At 33.4% G+C, this 19,546-nt stretch overlaps 2 protein-coding genes across 2 annotated transcripts; one reads left to right on the plus strand and one right to left on the minus strand.

Moving 5' to 3' along the window:
* Positions 1–244: 244 nt before the first annotated feature.
* Positions 245–3,861, minus strand: LOTGIDRAFT_171182 (hypothetical protein; the record flags this gene model as incomplete). The annotated part of the gene is made up of 3 exons (XM_009047379.1): positions 245–327; positions 929–3,329; positions 3,850–3,861. 3 exons carry the CDS (start codon positions 3,859–3,861, stop codon positions 245–247), a joined length of 2,496 nt encoding a protein of 831 aa, XP_009045627.1.
* A 12,802-nt stretch (positions 3,862–16,663) lies between these two features.
* On the plus strand, positions 16,664–18,176 carry LOTGIDRAFT_171183 (hypothetical protein; the record flags this gene model as incomplete). Its single annotated transcript, XM_009047380.1, has 3 exons — positions 16,664–16,847; positions 17,089–17,271; positions 18,103–18,176. The coding sequence occupies 3 exons, from the start codon at positions 16,664–16,666 to the stop codon at positions 18,174–18,176; spliced, it is 441 nt and encodes a 146-aa protein (XP_009045628.1).
* Positions 18,177–19,546: the final 1,370 nt, after the last annotated feature.

Here is a 19,546-nt window from a genome sequence, read left to right on the forward strand (position 1 = left end):
TAGACATCATATACACTAAACCTATAATGTGTTTTTCACTACTAAAACTACCTAAATCATCCACCGATGTCAAAGTTGACTACATTGTATATCAATCTCAAATTCTTGTCTTAAACAATAAATCTCATATCAATGGATACAAAAAAGGTATGAATGATGTATGCGAGTGTTGTCGTCTGTCGTTGTCTGCCTATATTTGGTCAGATCTGGAAAAAAAATGTCTTACACTGAGATCTATCATACATTATAAATCTTCCATAAATATAATAAATGGTCCCTTTTCTTTTGCTCCACAAATATTAGGTAGCACTTCTGATAGGTTATACACTAGTAAAATAATTTGTACAAAAACTTTGTCAGTATCTTGGTCAAAAAGACCATCTCATAGGTGTCATTTGATAGGATTGTGGTGATGTCCACGGTAGGAGCAGATAGTGTGAACTAATAACTCAAAGTGACTAATCAAGAGGTAGATACGTTTGTAACCACTTTTACCACATTTACATTTATCTAGATGTCTATAGACGCACTTCACTTTCACTGAGTAAATATAAAGTCCGATGACTTGAAACGAATCACAAAAGTACATCCTTTTACCCTTTATAAATTGATATTGATCCGTCTTGTAGTTTTCTGTACCCTTAGGTTTAAAGTTACTAACTAGATATTCTTTCCTCCAGAAGTCATATGGCAGCCATTTTGAAATTGGCTGCACATTAATCAATTTGAGAATGAAACACATTACTCACGAGCACGGCACCAGATTGAAGTGTAAGATAGCATCACTTATTCTTATCTGCGGCACATGTTTGGATTTAAGAGCCACTTTTCCACGAGGAATAAGCATCACACACTGTTTTTTGGACTCTTTTAACTCACAGCACTGTTAGATAGAAAACACATTACTACAAAAACAGTTTTCATTTACCCAAGATTTCATCCAGTAAATTGAAGTCTGTTGTTCCTGAGTTATGTCCCAAACTATCAAAGATGTCCGAGTTACTGTTTTGAGCATTGTCTAAGAAATTCATAAAATCGTCTTGTGTGCTAGAGGATGGATAACCACCTTGAGCCGAGTTTGCATTGGGCATTTGTGAGGAATTTGCCATATTATAAGAGCCTGGTTGGTGAGGTCTCATCACACCATGCTGTGTCATTTGCATACTCTGTTGTTGCATCATCACTGTCGCAGAACCATTTGGCATCAAAGCATTTTGGTTCTGCATTGCATTCATTTCAGGTCTTTGCATATGCATAACTCCTGGTGCCATACTTTGAGTAGAAGTAGGATACTGATTATATTGTTGCATCATGGCCGCCGATTGTTGTGTCATAGATGTTTGTGTTTGCATGGGAGGTCTTTGTCCTCCTGGCATCATCGGACGAGGCCATTCATGACCTTGATTACGAGGTTGTGATATATTTAATCCGTCTGGACCCACATTCACATTAGGTGGTCGTTGGTTTCTAAGAATTGCACTAGTGTAAGTAGATGGAGGTTGTTGTTGGGGTCGGGTTGGTGGTTGACCTTGACCTGGATAAGATGGAGGTCTCTGTATATGTTGGACCATATATCCAGCTCTCGTAGCTTGTGCTGTTTGAGTATTGCCAGACACTGCAGCTGACATTGATTGTTGCATGGCTGACATCTGCATTATGCTTGCTCCATTTTGTGGCTGTGGTGTGGGGACTTCACTTTTAACTATACCATAGCCACCTGTTTGATCCACCATATTTTGCATGGTTTGAAGGGGATTGAGTGAGCCTCCATTTTGGTTAAAAGTTGCTGATTGAGCACCTGGTTGCATCTTATACTCTGGAGGTGGCCTATTCATATACTGTGAGGGCATTTGACTTTGTTGTTGGGGATCCATCATTTGACCTTGTCTCTGTCTCATTTGTTGCTGCCTTTCTTGCTGCATCTGCTGTTGTCTTTGTTGTTGCTGTTGTTGTTGCTGTCTAGTTTGATCTTGTCTCATCTTTTCCATCATCTGCATATTCATTTGATCATTCATCATATTGGGTTGATTCATGTGACCTTGCATGGAAAAGGATTGTTGCTGACTCATTGAAATTTGTTGTGGTGCTTGTTGCATCTGCAGTTGCTGGGTCTGTGACAGATGCAACCTCTGTTGACCATGGGAAACTTGCATCTGTTGTGTTTGAGTGATCTGCATTTGAGGATTAGGGGACTGATTAAACTGACTTCGCACTTGATTTTGAAGTTGTTGCAATGGTGGTTGTGAACCTTGATTATTATGATCTGAAAAATGAGTGAGCGGTTTGGTGCCTCCATAATTCATAGCTGCAATGTCTGGTTTAGTCTGCATATGCTGAAATGACTGATTCTGATTGTAAGGGAATGAATTTTGTCCTTGTGGCATATTACCAAAATTTTGATGTTGGGAATATGCTGGGTATTCTTGTCTCCTAGAAAAATTTTCACTTAAAGGATCAGCAAATGGATCAATTGCTGAAGCTTTCATTCCATAAGGAGTATTTTGCTGATGCTGGGCAGCCATTTGTTTTAGAGTTGAGGCTGCTGGTCCAGCAGAATCAGCTATAGGAGCCGATTGAGGTCCATGAATTGTTGTTAAAGGATTTGACACATTGTTCACATTTTGATTTCCTTCGAACACAGGATTAATAGGTCCACGGGGAGGCATGTTGTCTGGGAATGATCCCTTACCGAGTCCAGGAGAGGTACTACTTAAAGGACTATACATATTCCTAGAGTCATTTCCTTCAGAATGTTGTTGGACTTTAACACAAATCTCGTGGAATTTATCAAGTTCCTTCAGAATATCAGGAGGAAGTTCCCCACCAACTTTATCCAAATTATTCAAGATATCTGAGAGTTCGTCAAGATTATGGTCGTCAAATCCAATATCTGAACTAGCACTTTTATTAGATCCTGGAGCTTGACTTGTCTGTTGCTGAGGCTGTTGATTGTTTTGATTTTGCTGGTACAGACGACACTGAGGTTCCTCAACAGGTTCCTGTTTACACTCAACACTGGTATGGATACTGGTATTGGTAGTATTATTGCCTGGTTGAGGTGAGTCCTCAGAGTAATGTTTTAGAGTCGAGCTAACTGTTACGTTAGTTTGAATTGTTTGGGAATGTTCTTGTTGTTGGTTATTGATCTTCTGCACTATTTGCACAGAAAGTCGTGGAATTTTATTTTCACTTCCTAAAGATTGTCCTCCAGTGGGTGGTTGCGGCGAATCTTGTTCGTCAAAATTAAAAACGTTGTCAGCTGATGTTTGGTTGTTGCCTGCACCTTGTTGATCTGGTAAAGAACTGTCGATCTTTTTCTTTAATTTTTGCTGAAAAGAGAAAAAGAATCTTTCATTAGCTTAAAATCATTAAAATAATTTGAAAACACGAAAGTTTCAAACATAACCAGTTCAATTCATGTAGAATAAATAGAATCATTAACACGATGTTGTCAATGACAACTTATTCCATACATGAACAGAATAGAAATTTTTTGAACATTTTTTTTCTGGGTAGTTTTTGTCTGACTACACATAGCCTGACATTTCCCTAACAAATGTACTAAAAGTACCTTCACAGATTGAAAAGCATCATCAACAATCAAGTCTGATCATACAAGAAATTGCAGGGTGAACTGTTTCAGCGAGTGCTCAAATAAGACCATCTTAGAATTAAAAATCAGCATTAGAACATAAGTCTAGATCTTCCACAACCAACAGTCATTATCAACAATTCATCTGATGTTTTCAAACAACCAAAATAGTAGGTAATCACAACTGGTACAGAACATTCATAAATACAAATCATGACACAATAACTATGACTAATCATTTTTACATAATTGCTTACATTGAAATCCATGTTATTGTTTGGAAACATCAGACATCCATAAATTTACCTGACAACTGAGAGTTTAAAATCTAGCAACATCTGAATAAGCATCCAGTGCATTATGTTTAATGTTTCATGAAAAGGTTTCTTTTATATCATATTCCAAATTTGTTTGATGCAATATTTTCATTTTGTAATATGTTTATAATAAACAAAATATCTAAAAATAAAATGGTTCAATTTTAGAAAATAAAGTCCAAAGGTGGGTTGATTTCATTACGACATTACGAATTTGATGTCATTTTTTAACTTGGCTGTTTATTTAACTTGCAACAAACATTTTGAAAAGAGAAAAATAAAATAAAATATGTTGTAATACCGTGTTCGGCAATGTTCGGCAATGTTTTGTTCAATAATGAACATGTACGAACAATTATCGTGCAACTTTATAGACTGTCATATAAAATTTCACAGCATGTTTTACATTAATGGTTTCTAATTCGACATTTTGATCTAAAAAAAAAATAATAAAGGGAGTTGAATAATACAAAATACGCAGATGACAATAAACTATGGCGATGCATCACTAATATTTCATCCAATATTTTATCCAAGACCAAATAATTTCAACATATATACATAAGGAAATTGTTGAATTCTAATTCTTTACCCTAGTACTGAATGTGAGTAAGTGACCAGTCCCTCAAGTATGTAATATGTGGCCAGTAGACTGTTGATTTGCCTTTCCTTTACAAAATTTATCTTTCCGTTCAAAAAATGTATCATTAATATTTCTTTATAGAAAATAATCCAACACAATCCTGATCAAATATTGCCTACAAAAAACTGCCAATTTCAAATCTCTTTGATCTTTTAAGAGCAAATTAACATAAAGAACTAAGTCAATATTTGATCATCTAATTTGGGCAATTCAAAATACAAAATGCATTACTTAATTAATCGCATTTCAACAAGAAATTTTAATTTTTCACTATCTGATTATTCGACTATGGTTTCGGAAGGGAAAACTCTTTGTGTTATCTAGCATGAGTTTAAACGAAGTATTGATAGTTAGCAAGGCAGGAAACAAAAATCAATTGATAGCTATTCAACGTTTGACAAGCAAACAACATGGGACATCACGAACAACCATGTTTCAAACTTTCAATTTATTATTCAAACTGTCTGCATAAAAAATAATCTGAGGTAACCATCATCTATACATTATTTACTACTTACTTATTTATAGTATATTGACATGACAACAGGGAATTAAAGGGCAGATCACTCTGATATGAATGATGTAAAATTTTGTCTTCTGCAAGTTTAATTTTGTGATGAGGCTAATCATAAACCTTTCTTTAAAGGGGCACAGTAGACATTTTGGGGGTTTGATTTGAGTTTTAAATATTATATGTAGATAGCCTCCACAAGAAGGCTACTAGAACTGTACAAAAATCTCATATTCCCTTCAAATATACCTCAAACGAAGAATTTCATTTGAACTTTCAACGCAGATAATTCTGGAAACACAGGGATTTAAAGGCTAAAATTTCGAAGGTGAGCTGTGAACATTATTACTGATTAGCTTAGCTAAAAAATTCCCATTTCTGAGACTAAGGTATGATTGGTCAAACAGATGGTAAACCAAACCTATCCCTTTAAATAATATTACACATTAACTGGCCTTATCGAAAACTTGGTTTTGTAACTCCTAAACTAGATGAAAAGTGTTAAATTTTAATCAACTTGACAATTTGAGTTAATTGAAGAGTCTGTGATTCAGAATTACATCCTTTTTCCTCAAATACTATTAAAATTACTATCATACTTCAGAAATGTGTATATGAAAGTCAAACTCAATATTTTTCTAAACTATAATATGCTCTAGTCAAATAAGCATTATACATGTGGAAGTTTTACTGACAATTTTTAGTGAGCATTAACGCGAACATTCTGTATCCTTGATGTTGAATTTGTTTGATTCATATGAAAAAGGAGAAAGGGAAACACAGTGATTTTACCAAAGAATGCTTCTCATGCACAAAATATCAATTGACAGATTTTGGTTCAAGTCACCTGTACCACTTTTCAATACAAGTCTGTAAACATACTGTTCATCTATAATACAATAGATCCCTTCAACAAGGTGAGATAAAACTTGGCACCAACAAGTTGTACTTGTTTACCTTTTTGGCACATTTTGTTTGAACTGAGTGAATGTAAAATACACAGTGTACCACAGTGTACGAGCAGAACTTGCACATTCTTTAACACGTTTTTTTACCCAAGTGCTGATCAATAGTGAACCTAAACAAATAAACACCAACACAACAACTTGTCAACTAACTGGTGTTAAATTAGTCACTACTTAATCTCATTAGTACCAGCATTTATTGTTGATCTTATTTATGCCAAGTCGAATATTGATGAAAAACTTTACAGAATATTTTATGGATAAAAAATAAAGGAATTGCAAATAAAGGAGATAGAAGCCAACTTCAGTAAATCAACCTTTTTGGAGTTTTCCAAAATATGTTTAAAGAAGTTGAAATCAATTGCAGAGAGCCATCAGGTTACAAGGGAGTGCATGTCATGCCCCTTCAGTATCACCGGATCATTTTTCGCATAAGGATTTGAAGGAGAAACACATTTTTCACTTTTCACAAATTTAAAAAAAGACTTGATCTGGATTTTGAAATAGGGCAAGGTATGTGTTTAGAACTCCCTAGTCCTTACAAATGTTATTGCACATGAATTCTTAGTGCTGTGAACAAGTTAAGCTACAATAACATGTGTACTAATCTCAAACTTAAAACATGATTACATGTGTACAATGATTCCTCAAAACCGTCATTGTATAAAGGAAACCGAGCGGTATTTGGTCAGTCAGCAAAGGAGGGGATGAAAGTACCCTAAAGTAATTACGTCATAGAGGGGATAAAGCTGTCCGTAGCTGTCCGCAAACGCAAAAAAAAAAATAGCTAGATGGCAGCCTTAAGTGAAAAGATATCTAGCATGTCAAATGAAATTACTTTCTCAATAATCTAAAACATTTTTTTAATGTCGATTACGGATTAAATTATAAAGTGAATATCCATCAAGTAGGCCATAATTCCTATTGTTAAAACAGCTAATAGGATTAACTCATATCATGCTAGGTCACATATTATTGTGATATTAAATAAGGCCAGAGAAATGCATGCTCAACAAAACTTGATAACTATGTTAAAGAATTTTAACACCTTTGTGAAATTCATCTAGTACACATCTCAATTAATCTAGGTGACTCATAAAAAAAAATCACTTTAATGAGCTTCTCTAATTTCTAAGGTATATTTCTGAAAACTTTACTGAGAAACCACACATTCTCACCATGAAGAACCCATTTCAATTAATCTAGGTGATGCATACAAATATAATATAAATTTCTAACTTCTCAATTTTCAAATGATAGTTTAGGGAGAATATTTCAGGAACCTCAACTCCATGGTGCCTATATTATATACAGCCATTTGCATTGTTACTTTGAGCAAATGGTGGCTGTGGGCTCAATTTTCGATCGGCATGTGAAATAAGTCATCTTCACACATAATTCCAGTTGACCCAACTGTAAATGGCCGAGGATCAGCTGGTAGAAAGGATCCTAAACTGTGAATCTATGTTGTTATCCTTGTAAAAATATCTTTCCTTCTTTTAAACTGCCTAATGCCGAGCGCCATTCTCATGCATCACTAAAATTAGTAAAGTGTTGGGTGTTGTTCACCTCGTCTGATGGAGCACCTAACCCCACTTTGCAACTTGTTTTATCACTTTCGGAGAGTATACATTAATGTTTCTCCTCTACAAATACTTAAATGCCAATGACCACTAAATTCATAAGCTTGTAAAAAATAAACAGTTTGCTTGCTTAGAGAAGAAGGCTAAGGATCAAATATTAAAATTTTATTCCCATATCCTACCAGTTGAACTTATAATGGCTGTCATATCCCAATCATGGATGCACATCAAGAAAAAGGCCACCATACATGCATCATAGGCACAGCTTTATGGAACAGCAATCAATGGTTATAGTTTTCTACAATGTTTCAATGTGTTTCTTCCATTTTAAACTTTATAAATGTAAAAATTCCATAGCAACATTCTTGAAGGTTGTAAAATAATTACTAGGTCAAACGATACTAATCGTTAATTACTAATTAAAATATATCTTAACTATTTTCAAGGAGATGTTTCTCCAAATAATTATTTTCAAGAGCTTTTTCTGAAATTTGAAGATTGTTATTGAAGTATTAATATTGAGTGGAAAGTTTATGTTACAAAAATGAAAATGAAATGAATGGAGTTTTACGTCCTACTTTTCTGCATCAAGTGGCCAAAAGAAGTCAGGCACGCCATGCAGGAAATGAGGAAAATTTTGCCAGGACAGTGGCATTAGTCTGCTCTTTTCAATTACCAACTGTCGAGGGATATAACATGCACAGACGTAAGCACTGGACACTGTACCTGTTCTATTGGTAGTTTTAAATATTCATCTTCTTATAACAGCTTTGATGATAATTTACAAAACCACACAATAACAGTGTTCAGCAGACAAATTCTATTTTCTTGCTCAAAATTTTGATGCTTTGGCCCAGAAAGTTTTTTTTGTTTTTTAAATGTGCTTTTGTTTAATACCCATTATTTTGACCAGTTACAAAACCATAACATACTAGAGAAATTCTGCATACCATCTTTTTAGTTCAAATTTTGATCCATAGGTTATATATTTTAGAAAAGGAATTCAAAAACTTGTGCTTTAAAAGTTACATTATTTTGTTTCTGTTAGAAAATAACCAATGTTTTGAGCAGTTTGGCAGACAAGTTCCTACAAGTAATCAGGTTTTATTCCCTTTATGACAACAAGCAAGCCATCACTGCCAAGCTTCAACAAAAGAAAAAAATTGTAAATGGCTCTAGAGTAATTGGAATTGCTTGTCACTGAATATTTCTTCCTTTTCATTTAATTAAACAATTAATCATGCTTGTATCTTAATACCATAAACTAACTTCTATTCTAGTGTAAAGATGCCATATTAATGGCAACATGTTTACTTCATAGACTGACACTTTTCACTTGAAAATATGATCTTTCATAATGGATTATATATATGAAATGTTTAAAGAATAAATGAAATAGATAAAATTAGAATGAATGATTTTGTTTTAAAGTGATGAAATTTTTGGAGAATATAAAAAAGTGAGGAAAATTTTGAAAATAAACAAAAGTGATGAAAATTTTGAGAATATAAAAAAGTGATGAAAATTTTGGAGAATATAAAAAAGTGATTAAAATTTTGGAGATTAAATAAAGTGGTGAAAATTTTGGAGAATATAAAAAAGTGAGGAAAATTTTGAAAATAAACAAAAGTGATGAAAATTTTGAGAATATAAAAAAGTGATGAAAATTTTGGAGAATATAAAAAAGTGATGAAAATTTTGGAGAATATAAAAAAGTGATTAAAATTTTGGAGATTAAATAAAGTGGTGAAAATTTTGAAGGAATATTTGAAACTGATAATAACTTTATTTTGAAAGTGATAAAAATTTTATTTTGAAAGTGATAAAAATTTTATTTTGAAAGAATATTTGAAAGTGATAAAAATTTTGAAAGAATATGAAAAACACAAACTTGGCAGCATATTTCTACAATACAGATCAAGTTACTGATTTCATGTCACTATAAACTATTTAGCCTCCTTTGCACACCTTTATCTATACAATTTGTTTTAAATTGTGTATTTAATAGCCATAAAAATAAAGATCAACTTATGTCATTTATTTTACTGCAAAATAGAGCTATTGTCAATCTTGATTATTCATTCAAACAAAAAACTTGTCAACCAAAACACATTTGTAAACCTGTTACTTTGTAAATCTCCATTTGTTTTCAGATAAACTTAATTGACCCCAAAGTTCATCCCATAATTTAGGACATGAACAGGTCGAAGTGATGCAAATCTTTTTTCATCTATGGACATTTGTTGGTGATAAAAAAAATAGAAGTATAATGGAATTTTGAGAATTTTATCTGAACATAGTTGAAATAGAAGACAGAGATTGTAATATAAGACATGTGCCATGTTGAAACCAGAAGTTTTTTCTCTAAAAGAATGTCTTGTAGAATGAAATTTAATCAGTCTAAGTTAGATACTGAAAGATATACATTAAACACTTTCATTTTAAAATAAGTTGTAAGGAGTATAGACACTAGTTTTGCTGACTTTAGGAGCTTGAAATCAAATAGTTTAGCACTAGTAAAAAATGAAAACTTTATTCCTCTGAAATTGTGATAGATGTATTCCCGTCTTCCCACATTAGAAAATTTTCCATAACTAGCGCCTTCTAAAATCTGTAAAGGTATGTCGGGTGCACGGATGCTCCCCCAATGCCCCCCTATCAAATGAATTCTTCACTACGCCACTGTTAAGCACAGCATATTCACTCTTTCATTGGCATAAGCCTTCCATTGAATGGCTGAAAGAAGATTTTTGAAAAATAATATTGATTTGGTGCATTCTGAAACCTATTTTGGGACAAAAACGTATAAAGAATGATATTTCTAAATTCATAAGAAATGAAATGGAGGTACAAACCATCTTTTTAAGGATAAATGCCCTGTGGTATAAAAATGCAGAAAAACAGTGGTCTAAACAACATATTTATTCCTACACAGAACTGCCATTTTGGATTTTTCAAAATCTGTGAAGTCCTGTGTATCACAAATTTCATAAATAAGCTTTGTGATTCAAATGCATTACTTTAAAATCTAAATCTTTGGAAAGAAAGTAAAAAAATGTCCTTATCTTACAAAGATAACAACTTAAGTTTCATGGATTCCTGTCAACAACTGGCTCAATACAAAAAATGTTGACAATTGCCGATTCCAAGAATATCCATACTCTTATACAGATTCTCGACAGAACTTTTTCAAGTAATGGTGATAACAACTCAAAATCAGTCTCTTCAAAATATAGCTAAGTAATAAGATTCAGACCGCTTAAACCTAAAGATCTAAAGCTACATCCCCCTCAAGTTTTGTAAATAATAATTCAGTACCTAGTAATACATCGTTAACATTCTTATTAATCACTAATTAACTAATTAAGACTTTTATCAATTTAATAATTAGCAATATACTGACAATATAAGATCTTCTCATGATCTTCACCAATGCTTTATGTCCAGGACTATGAAATATCTCTAAGCTAAGGCCTTCAGTAAAATCCAAAACAATGTTTTAAATCTTCAAAGATTTGAGATTTGTACAGTATCTTAGTACAATCAATGCATTGTTTTGAATAATAATGATGAACATTTTAGGTCATAAATTTGAATCACTACAAGCTTCAGATCTTTCTAGTTTGGCTACTTAAATTAGGTTAATTTACATTTTAGAATTGATATCAAATTATTATACATAAAGGTTTTCTAAAATCTTTATGTGTATTCAGGACACTTTTAGCATCGCTTTGCATCATTCCAATTTGTGTGTGGTTCCTGCTTTTTCCAATAATACTAAGGTTTTATGGTGTCACTATCACAAATTGCCCTTTTATGATATACGCAGATTTCACAATAGTGACATCATCAAACACCTAGTTTTAGGGGAATTACAGGAATGGTGCAAATGGAATGGTGCAAATTGATGTCATTAGTGTCCATGATACATGTAAAAAGTTTGAAAACCTCCTAACAATCCCTTTAAATATTTGGGTTAAAAAGGTAGGGATATTACAATTCAATATAATCAATGTGTAATATGGATAGTAATGTCCTCCTTTGATATTGCCCCCATTTAAATCATAATATTGTATTAGTTTGTCATACAAGGTTTCAGTCACTGTAAAATTCTTCACATCAAATTGGGCAAAATTATGACTAGGCTCTGCTTCAGTTATCAATTGGGTATATTTAGTACACAAGGAGTGGCCTAATTCACTACAGAAAGTATATATATATGATAAACAATAATTCATTTGCATTATGAAGCTAATAAACACCAGTTAAATGTATGTCATGCTACATCGCACTGAGAGCACGACTTGACCTTATTAATACACTATATTGAAGTTTATACTTTAAAAACTTGAAGCGGGAACAAATAGTCTAAATTTAACACGGTTGTACACCGTTTGCCTCTCAACAACTGACATTACAATTCATGTACACAAACCAATTGGGGCTCAATCATAAACACACATTACTAACAGCATACTACACTAGGCTAAAGAAAGATGTCTTACCGTTACAATTAAATTTCGTGGGTCGTTTTGAGAGCAGTTGTCTTTGTTTGCTTTTGGAGCTTTCGTTGTCTTTTTTGCTCGACTTTCTCGCCACCTTTGATGTAATACTGGTAAAAGATTGTCCTGACGATAATGTTCTCCTAGACCGTTATAATTTTCGTATCCCCCTGCTCGGCCGAAATGGTGACGACGGTAGTTCTCGATTCTTTTTCTCAGCCGATCTACAACGTCGCGCCTTTTGGGGGAAAGAAAATCCCCCATGCTACCACCATGCACACAATTATAGCCTGACCTCCCCCTGATGAGAGGTTTTCTTATCTCATCTAAGGAGCTTGTTTTAAAGCAGGGGACATAAGCCCCTTTACTAAACGTTTCGCGGACAATGACATCTTTTATAAATAGACTGCCTTATGAAAACAACAAACTTCCTTTACTGATATTCGTCAGTTACTATCCTAAATTCACCGTTATCAGAAAATAACACAGTGTATGCAGTTAATAATCCAGAGTTAGACGTTAGGTTATATCCAACATAGTGTTTACATCCGTTAGATTACAGTTGTTCATGTTTCCATGTCGAAGTACAGTGAATATACAATGCTTTATAACAATCTCTATACAGTATTGAAGCAACCAACTGATATTTCATGGCACGCTTACTGATACGGACGAGTCCAATGTCACGCCAGGGGGTACTGGAGTACAGTATTGATGTCTCGTTGTGTGTTTAAGATCCGATTTCTCGCACTGGGAACTCGGCTGCTAACGTTAAATTTATGCACCGAGTCGAAAATCTCTAAAATTGCGTGATAGTATCAAGTAAACGGTGTTTACAAGCGCTAGAGCTCAGTAACTTATGGTCCAATTATAATTTGGCGATAATATCAAGAAGCACTTAACAATTAAAAGTTGATATAAGACTGGGAGATAAGATTGTGTATAATAACGGTATATCATATGAGCGTTATTGTGTAGGTGCTATAGATATTGATGATGTGATTGTGTAGTCGTTAACGGAGTGTACAAGTTGATATTTCTATTGACTTTAACTATACCTACGTCATCTTATTGAGGGGGTGTCTGCATAACATGGCCTTTTCCTGTCCTTACTTCCTGACGTCATTTGCAACGGACGAATGTACTACGATCTACATTCCTTTATATATTAGACTTGATTAATATGTAGCTTCTATAAATCATAATAATTGCCTCCTCATAAATAGCTACTTCAAAGAAAAATCCATAATATTTCGACAAATCTAGCGACTATAATAATATTTTATACTTCTCCGACAGAATTAAGAATTATAACTCCAGCCACATGAAATATTTGATTTTTGTCTGAGGAGAGAGCTTCTTGATTTGTGGAAGTTAATTGAATGAAAATAGCTAATGATATTTATCAATAGTCTTTTAATCGATCCAAGATCCGTACGACGTAACAAAATATTGATGTTTTAAACGAAAATTGATATCTATAGTAATAATTGATATATTAAATGATAATTTATATTTTGAGAATGACAATATTTGATAAGTGATATTTTGAAAATGACAATATTTGACATGTGATATTTTTTAAATAACGATATTTGATAAGTAATATTTTGAAAATGACTATATTTGACAAGTGATATTTTTTAAATGACGATATTTGATAGTGATATTTTGAAAATGACGATATTTGATTTTGGATATTTAAAATGACAATTTTTGGATATTTTGAAAACCATACTAAATGCAGGTAGGCCTATTTGGAAAATTAGAAATAGTAAAACAAAACCTAAAAAGGAATTGGAGAGATTTGGGAAATTACATAACTGATATTTTGAAAAAGCAGTTGGTATTTTCTTTATAAATCATTAAGTGTACTTCGAAAATGACAATATTATTAATATTTTGAATTTTTTTTTATCTGGCTTAAAATTAAACGAAAAATATATTTGTAAATTGGAGAATACTTCACGTATGACTGTGGTCAACAAAGTATCTATACTAAATATATATGTATATGCCTACACTTATTCAATAGTTCACTCATATTCTGTTAGAGACAGACGAATCCTATGTTACATTCAGACAAAGTCATTTCAAATTTTACAGAGCTATTATGCTTATTTGAATTGTGACGGAAGGGAGATAACCAGATTTTTCAAACCTATTGATGTTTGAAATTACATAAGGCTATGCCTATTTGATTAAAAAATTATTTCTTGATCAGGAAACCGGACTTTTTTTTAGGCCATCCTGCATCAGCTCTAGGCAGATCATTTCAACCTATGCCTAGTTGGTAGCGAATAGGCCTATTAGGCAATTAGGTGCCTTAAGTTTGAATCCTCTTCAATATTAGAACAATTCCTGTTCCATTGCCAGTGCTTATGAGAATTGGCCTAGTGTCGGCCTAAAATCAATTTATTACAGTAACCATGCATGTATTTTTCGCTATTCATATAGACGATCTCCCAATCCAACTACCAACTACTATGACAACCAACAACTACCTAGTTTGCGATATCAGCATCCACTGGAAGCGAACGTTAACTTGTCATCTACCAACCAACCATCAGAGGATCTCTTGGCATTTATTCATGCACCTTTTATAGGCTTGTTTGAAAGCTCTCTTCAGAAGAGCTTTGCAAGAAATAAGATTAAAGGAAGAAAGAAAGATAGTGAAGGAGAAGGAATATCGATCATTCTGGGTTGTCAAACAGTCGACATTGTGATTTCTTCCCCCTACCATTAATACTTGATATCGGGAAAGAATTTGACAAGTTAATCGCTAGTTCCCTTGTAAACTGATTGGTAAAGAACCACGAGTAGACGATACAATCAGATTCAAGTTTCAATCCCTTTCTTTACCGGCATTTTATCTGATATATTTCCTATTGATTTCTCTTGTAACTTTAATTTAATGCATGTCAAGTTTTTGCAGGCTCTTCACCATTTTTTTTTGTTAAATTCTGCAAATAAACCTAACGCATTGGCAGTGTCGGAAATATCTTGAGAAACAATTTAATCTGATTTAATCGGAACTGAGTAGGCCTTAAATAGGCTAATATTAACTTAAGGAAAGGACGGTGAATTTGGAATGCCTTTTCCCGTACGAGTTAGTCTAAAAAAAATTACCTCCCTCTGTTTTATTCCATATGCATGTACTCAGGCTGTTTTGATTTTGAGCACAGAATACAGCCAAAGTCTATGTATGACTATAGCCTAAGTTTGTCATCATTGTGATAAGTTTTGTAGGCCTACATCATTTCAATTTTGGAACTCTGGTATTAACATTTTATTCAATTTCGATATCCGGTATTCCTTTGTGAAACTGCTTCTCAAATAAAATCAGACTCCATAGACACACTGTGTCCTTTTTAAGATATATTTATTGTGCATCACCATAGAGGAGTATACAGTTCTATGGCACCACTAAAGAGGAAAATTACTGCGCCTACTAGGCTGAGCATCTTTAATCAGCCGGAAGTGGATTATTCCATAATGTCAAATTTTTATTGGCTGCTATATTTAGTCATTAAACAAGATGGCGACCTCCATTCGATCTAGAATTTTCACAAACAAGAACTATTTAACGAAATTGTTTCAGCAATATCGACTAAAATCTACTTTGGCTCCAATATACAGATTGTCTAATAGCTACTCCAATCGCCTAACGGATTATGGTAATGTTTGCTTCGTTTTTACCACGAGTAAAGTACATTGAATTGCGTCATGAAATTGAACATGTGAAATCGGGTATAAAACGAAAGTAGAAACAGTAGAAGGATGTCACATACTGATAAGGACTCAAGGTGCCATATTGACTTCAAACATCACTTATGTTTGAGACTAGTTTGTGGCTTGTGAATTTCAAATATGCATTTTACATTAGTCATTTGATTACAGTTTGAGAAATTGATTAACCTTTACAGTAGAAAGCTCAATTTCAAGATATGTATTAGTTATATTAAAGGGATAGAAGCAGCATTTTGTGGGGTTGATTTTAGTCTTGAATATATGTAGATAGTTTTCAGAAGTATTAGACATGTATGAAAATCGCATGATTCCTTTAAAAATACTTCAAATGAGGAATTTTACTCAATATTTCTATTTATGTTTTAATGACAAATCGTCATTTTAACAGTCAAATGTGGACAATTCTGGACACACATGGATTTGACAGCTATAGACACTATTACTGATTGGCTTAGTTAAAAAAAAAGTCCTGTTTTTGAGACTAAATTATGATTGTCCCTCTAAGTAATAATTTGAAAATATAAGCTTGGAATTGAGCAAAATCATGGCCATATAATGAAACCTTTCAAATGCATGTTTGCCATAACATGATGTTAGTGGTCATAACTGCTTGTGAGAATGTTAAGCCTGTTGCAGACGGAATGAACTAGCATTGCTGCCTGCCTCAAGAGGTAGAAAAAGAGCTTGAAAAAGTAACCAACCAATAGAAATGTGTTGACGGATCATGTGATATCAACATGACAACAATCAATGACCTGGCTGATGAATGATGCAATTTCAGAAGATTAACTTGGTAGACAATGGCAAGAATGCCTGTGTGTCTATATGCTGATAATTCTACAGAATTCCAAGAAAAGGAACATGATGCAATTTTAATCAGTCACCGATGCTTTCTTCGCTTGTTTTCGTTGTCATATGAAATTGGTCAAAGGTTTCTTAGTGAGGCCATAGCTCAGACGGTACCTCTCGTCTGCGGTGGAAGAAGTATTAAGAATGTTGCTTTGCTGACAGCCTCTCACGACAAGCAGCTCAGCTAGTTCCTCACGTCTGCAGCAGGCTTCAAACATGGTCTAGAAGCCTGAATAGTTATTGTTAAATTGCAGAAAAGCAATTTTTATTTTTGAAGTGCTGTGGATATCTGAAATTTAGCTCAATCAGCTAAAGCAAAGATTAAAATGACTACATCCATTTATACGTGCTAATAAAAAAGGTCTTTTTTTTTCAGAAAAGAGTAGAATAGTAAGTTCCAGACAGTTTAGTAGTAGAGTTTATAGTACTGGTAATCAATCTGAGGCCAGTGCTAGTAGTACTATACCTCCAGAAGAACAACCTATCACTGGAGAACCTGTCACAGATGCAGAAGCAGAAGAGTATCATTCTATTATTAAAGATGATGAAAGAGCTAAAGGTTAGTCAATTTCAATTTTTCTGAAACTAGTACATGTACCAATATTTATTTCCAAATGAATTAGATCTTTTAAAGACTTATTTACAAGATGTGCTATTATGGTTTCAAAAATAGGAAAACTTTTTGTCAATAAAATAAATGAAACAAATACCCCTTTTACACTCGGCTCCGATAAAGTGGCTTACAACATCCGTATCGGCGGCCATTATAAATCTACTATTTGACTCCTCGTGGACCTTTTGTAATCTTTTTAATTAGAGAGCGCACACTTATTTCCGTTTAAAGTGGGTCTGGCCCAGATCACAGAACGCCAGCGTAAACAGACCTTTTGATTGGAGCCAGGCACCGATCCGGGCCAGACTCTCTCTATCGGGGCCTAGTGTAAAAGGGGTATTAGCGAATGTTTTTCTGATCTATATTATGTTTAAGATAAATCAATATACTTGAGCAGTTTTGTAGTCAACATTTTGTATCAAGAATTAGCGAATGTTTCAGAGTGTATAACACTTGGTGGAATTTTGCCGTTGATCACGTAATTAGTAAACAATGGCAGAGACGTTGCATGATATCAGTATAAAGTATTAGGTGGGCACGCTAGTAAATTTCGTGAGTGATTTTTAAATTCGCTGCTATTGGACGATGAAATTTGCTTGTCTGCCTCCAGCATAAGTCTCAAAAATACCTTAACCCTTTCAACCCTAGAGGCGGGTTTACCGGCCACACACTAACAAAAAATATATATCGAGCAGCCAGTAAACTGGCCGTTACTAAGTGACTTCATACAACGTTAATGCCATACTTTCATTACTGTTATATTACATTTACACTCAGGGTTCAAAGGGTTAAGTTGTCCAGAAACTACAGAAAGGCCACAATCAGGAAATTGTGGGGTGGCCAAAGCTTAGCTAAACAATTCCTGTTTCTGAGGCTAAGGTACAATTAATGGTAAATGTGCCCCTTTAAGGTTGCAATCTTGTGAATTCTATCAAAAATACTTTAACTGTCTAGAAAATCTTTTCCTGTAAAGTAGATTCAAATTGTTTTTAATTTGATGGAAACATCATGACGTGGATAGCAGAGACTTAAGTCTTCAAGATCCAGCCAGAAAATTATGAAATATCGAAATAACCATAAAATGAGATTAATTGAATTATTCTTCTTGAGTTGTTTTGATGACAATATGACCATACTTTGTAGAAATATTCTGTTTTCCAAGTGTTTTTAAGTGTTTGTGAATGGCTCTATACAAACTAATGATTTCATTAATGGCTTTTTACGACAACTTTTAGTGTTCTTTTTATCCTCTGAATTGCTTCTTATATTGATTAAGCTTCATATTGAATACAGGCATTTTTTCCCTAATAAATTCAAATGTTTAATCAAAGAAAAACATTTTTGACATTCAAAAATACTTGATAAAAGTTGAAAAAATGAGAAAATAAAATTTAATTTACTTTTGTGGGTATCAATAAATTTGAGTCTGAAATGTGGTCATTTGATGTTGCCAGGAAATAAATATTCAACAACATTTTAGAAGCAAGATAAAACTTGCCCGTTTGTGATTAGATATTGATATATGGTCGTGTAAAATTGACAGTAGCAAATGAAGTAGGATGATATTTATTGTGCTGAAGAATAACTTTATTTGATCTGTCAATATGGCTTCCACAGAATCACATTTATCATGTTTGGTTTCACACAAAAACTGAGATCATTATTACACATCCTCAGTTGCATATTTACAAGAAATATTTGACTGCATTCAAACCTATCAGTTTTTTTCAACAAAGTAATTTTCAACTTTATGCCAAGAAGATATTTTTATTCTCTGTTTGAGGTGTTATCTACTTTATTTCTATAATCAACCAATTTCTCTCGGCAACCCAAACATCACCTCAAATAGAGAATACGGCAAGAAATAAAAACATTGGTAAATTATCCTCGTCAGAAAGAAATTAAATCAATAGTCAAGCACCCGAGAGGATTCAATTTGATTGCCTTTTTCTCTTTTTTCTTCTTGTCGCCTTTCTGTGTTTTCATGCAGTGCTCAATTTTTTCCTCTTTGGAAATCCATCAATTTTGTATTTTTTCCCCTCATTCCTAAGGACTTTTTTGACATTCTCTAATGAAAATTTGTACAAATATTTATGAGGTAGAATTTTGCTTTTAGCAAATGAAGAATTGAAACACAAAGTTAAAGAAGGTCAATAGCTTTATTGAGAACTAATTTTTATCACCACATTGGCTACATGTAGCTCTAGGCTGAATTTAAGAT

Source organism: Lottia gigantea (genome assembly GCF_000327385.1).
Source record: "Lottia gigantea unplaced genomic scaffold LOTGIsca_111, whole genome shotgun sequence".
NCBI lineage: Eukaryota > Metazoa > Mollusca > Gastropoda > Lottiidae > Lottia > Lottia gigantea.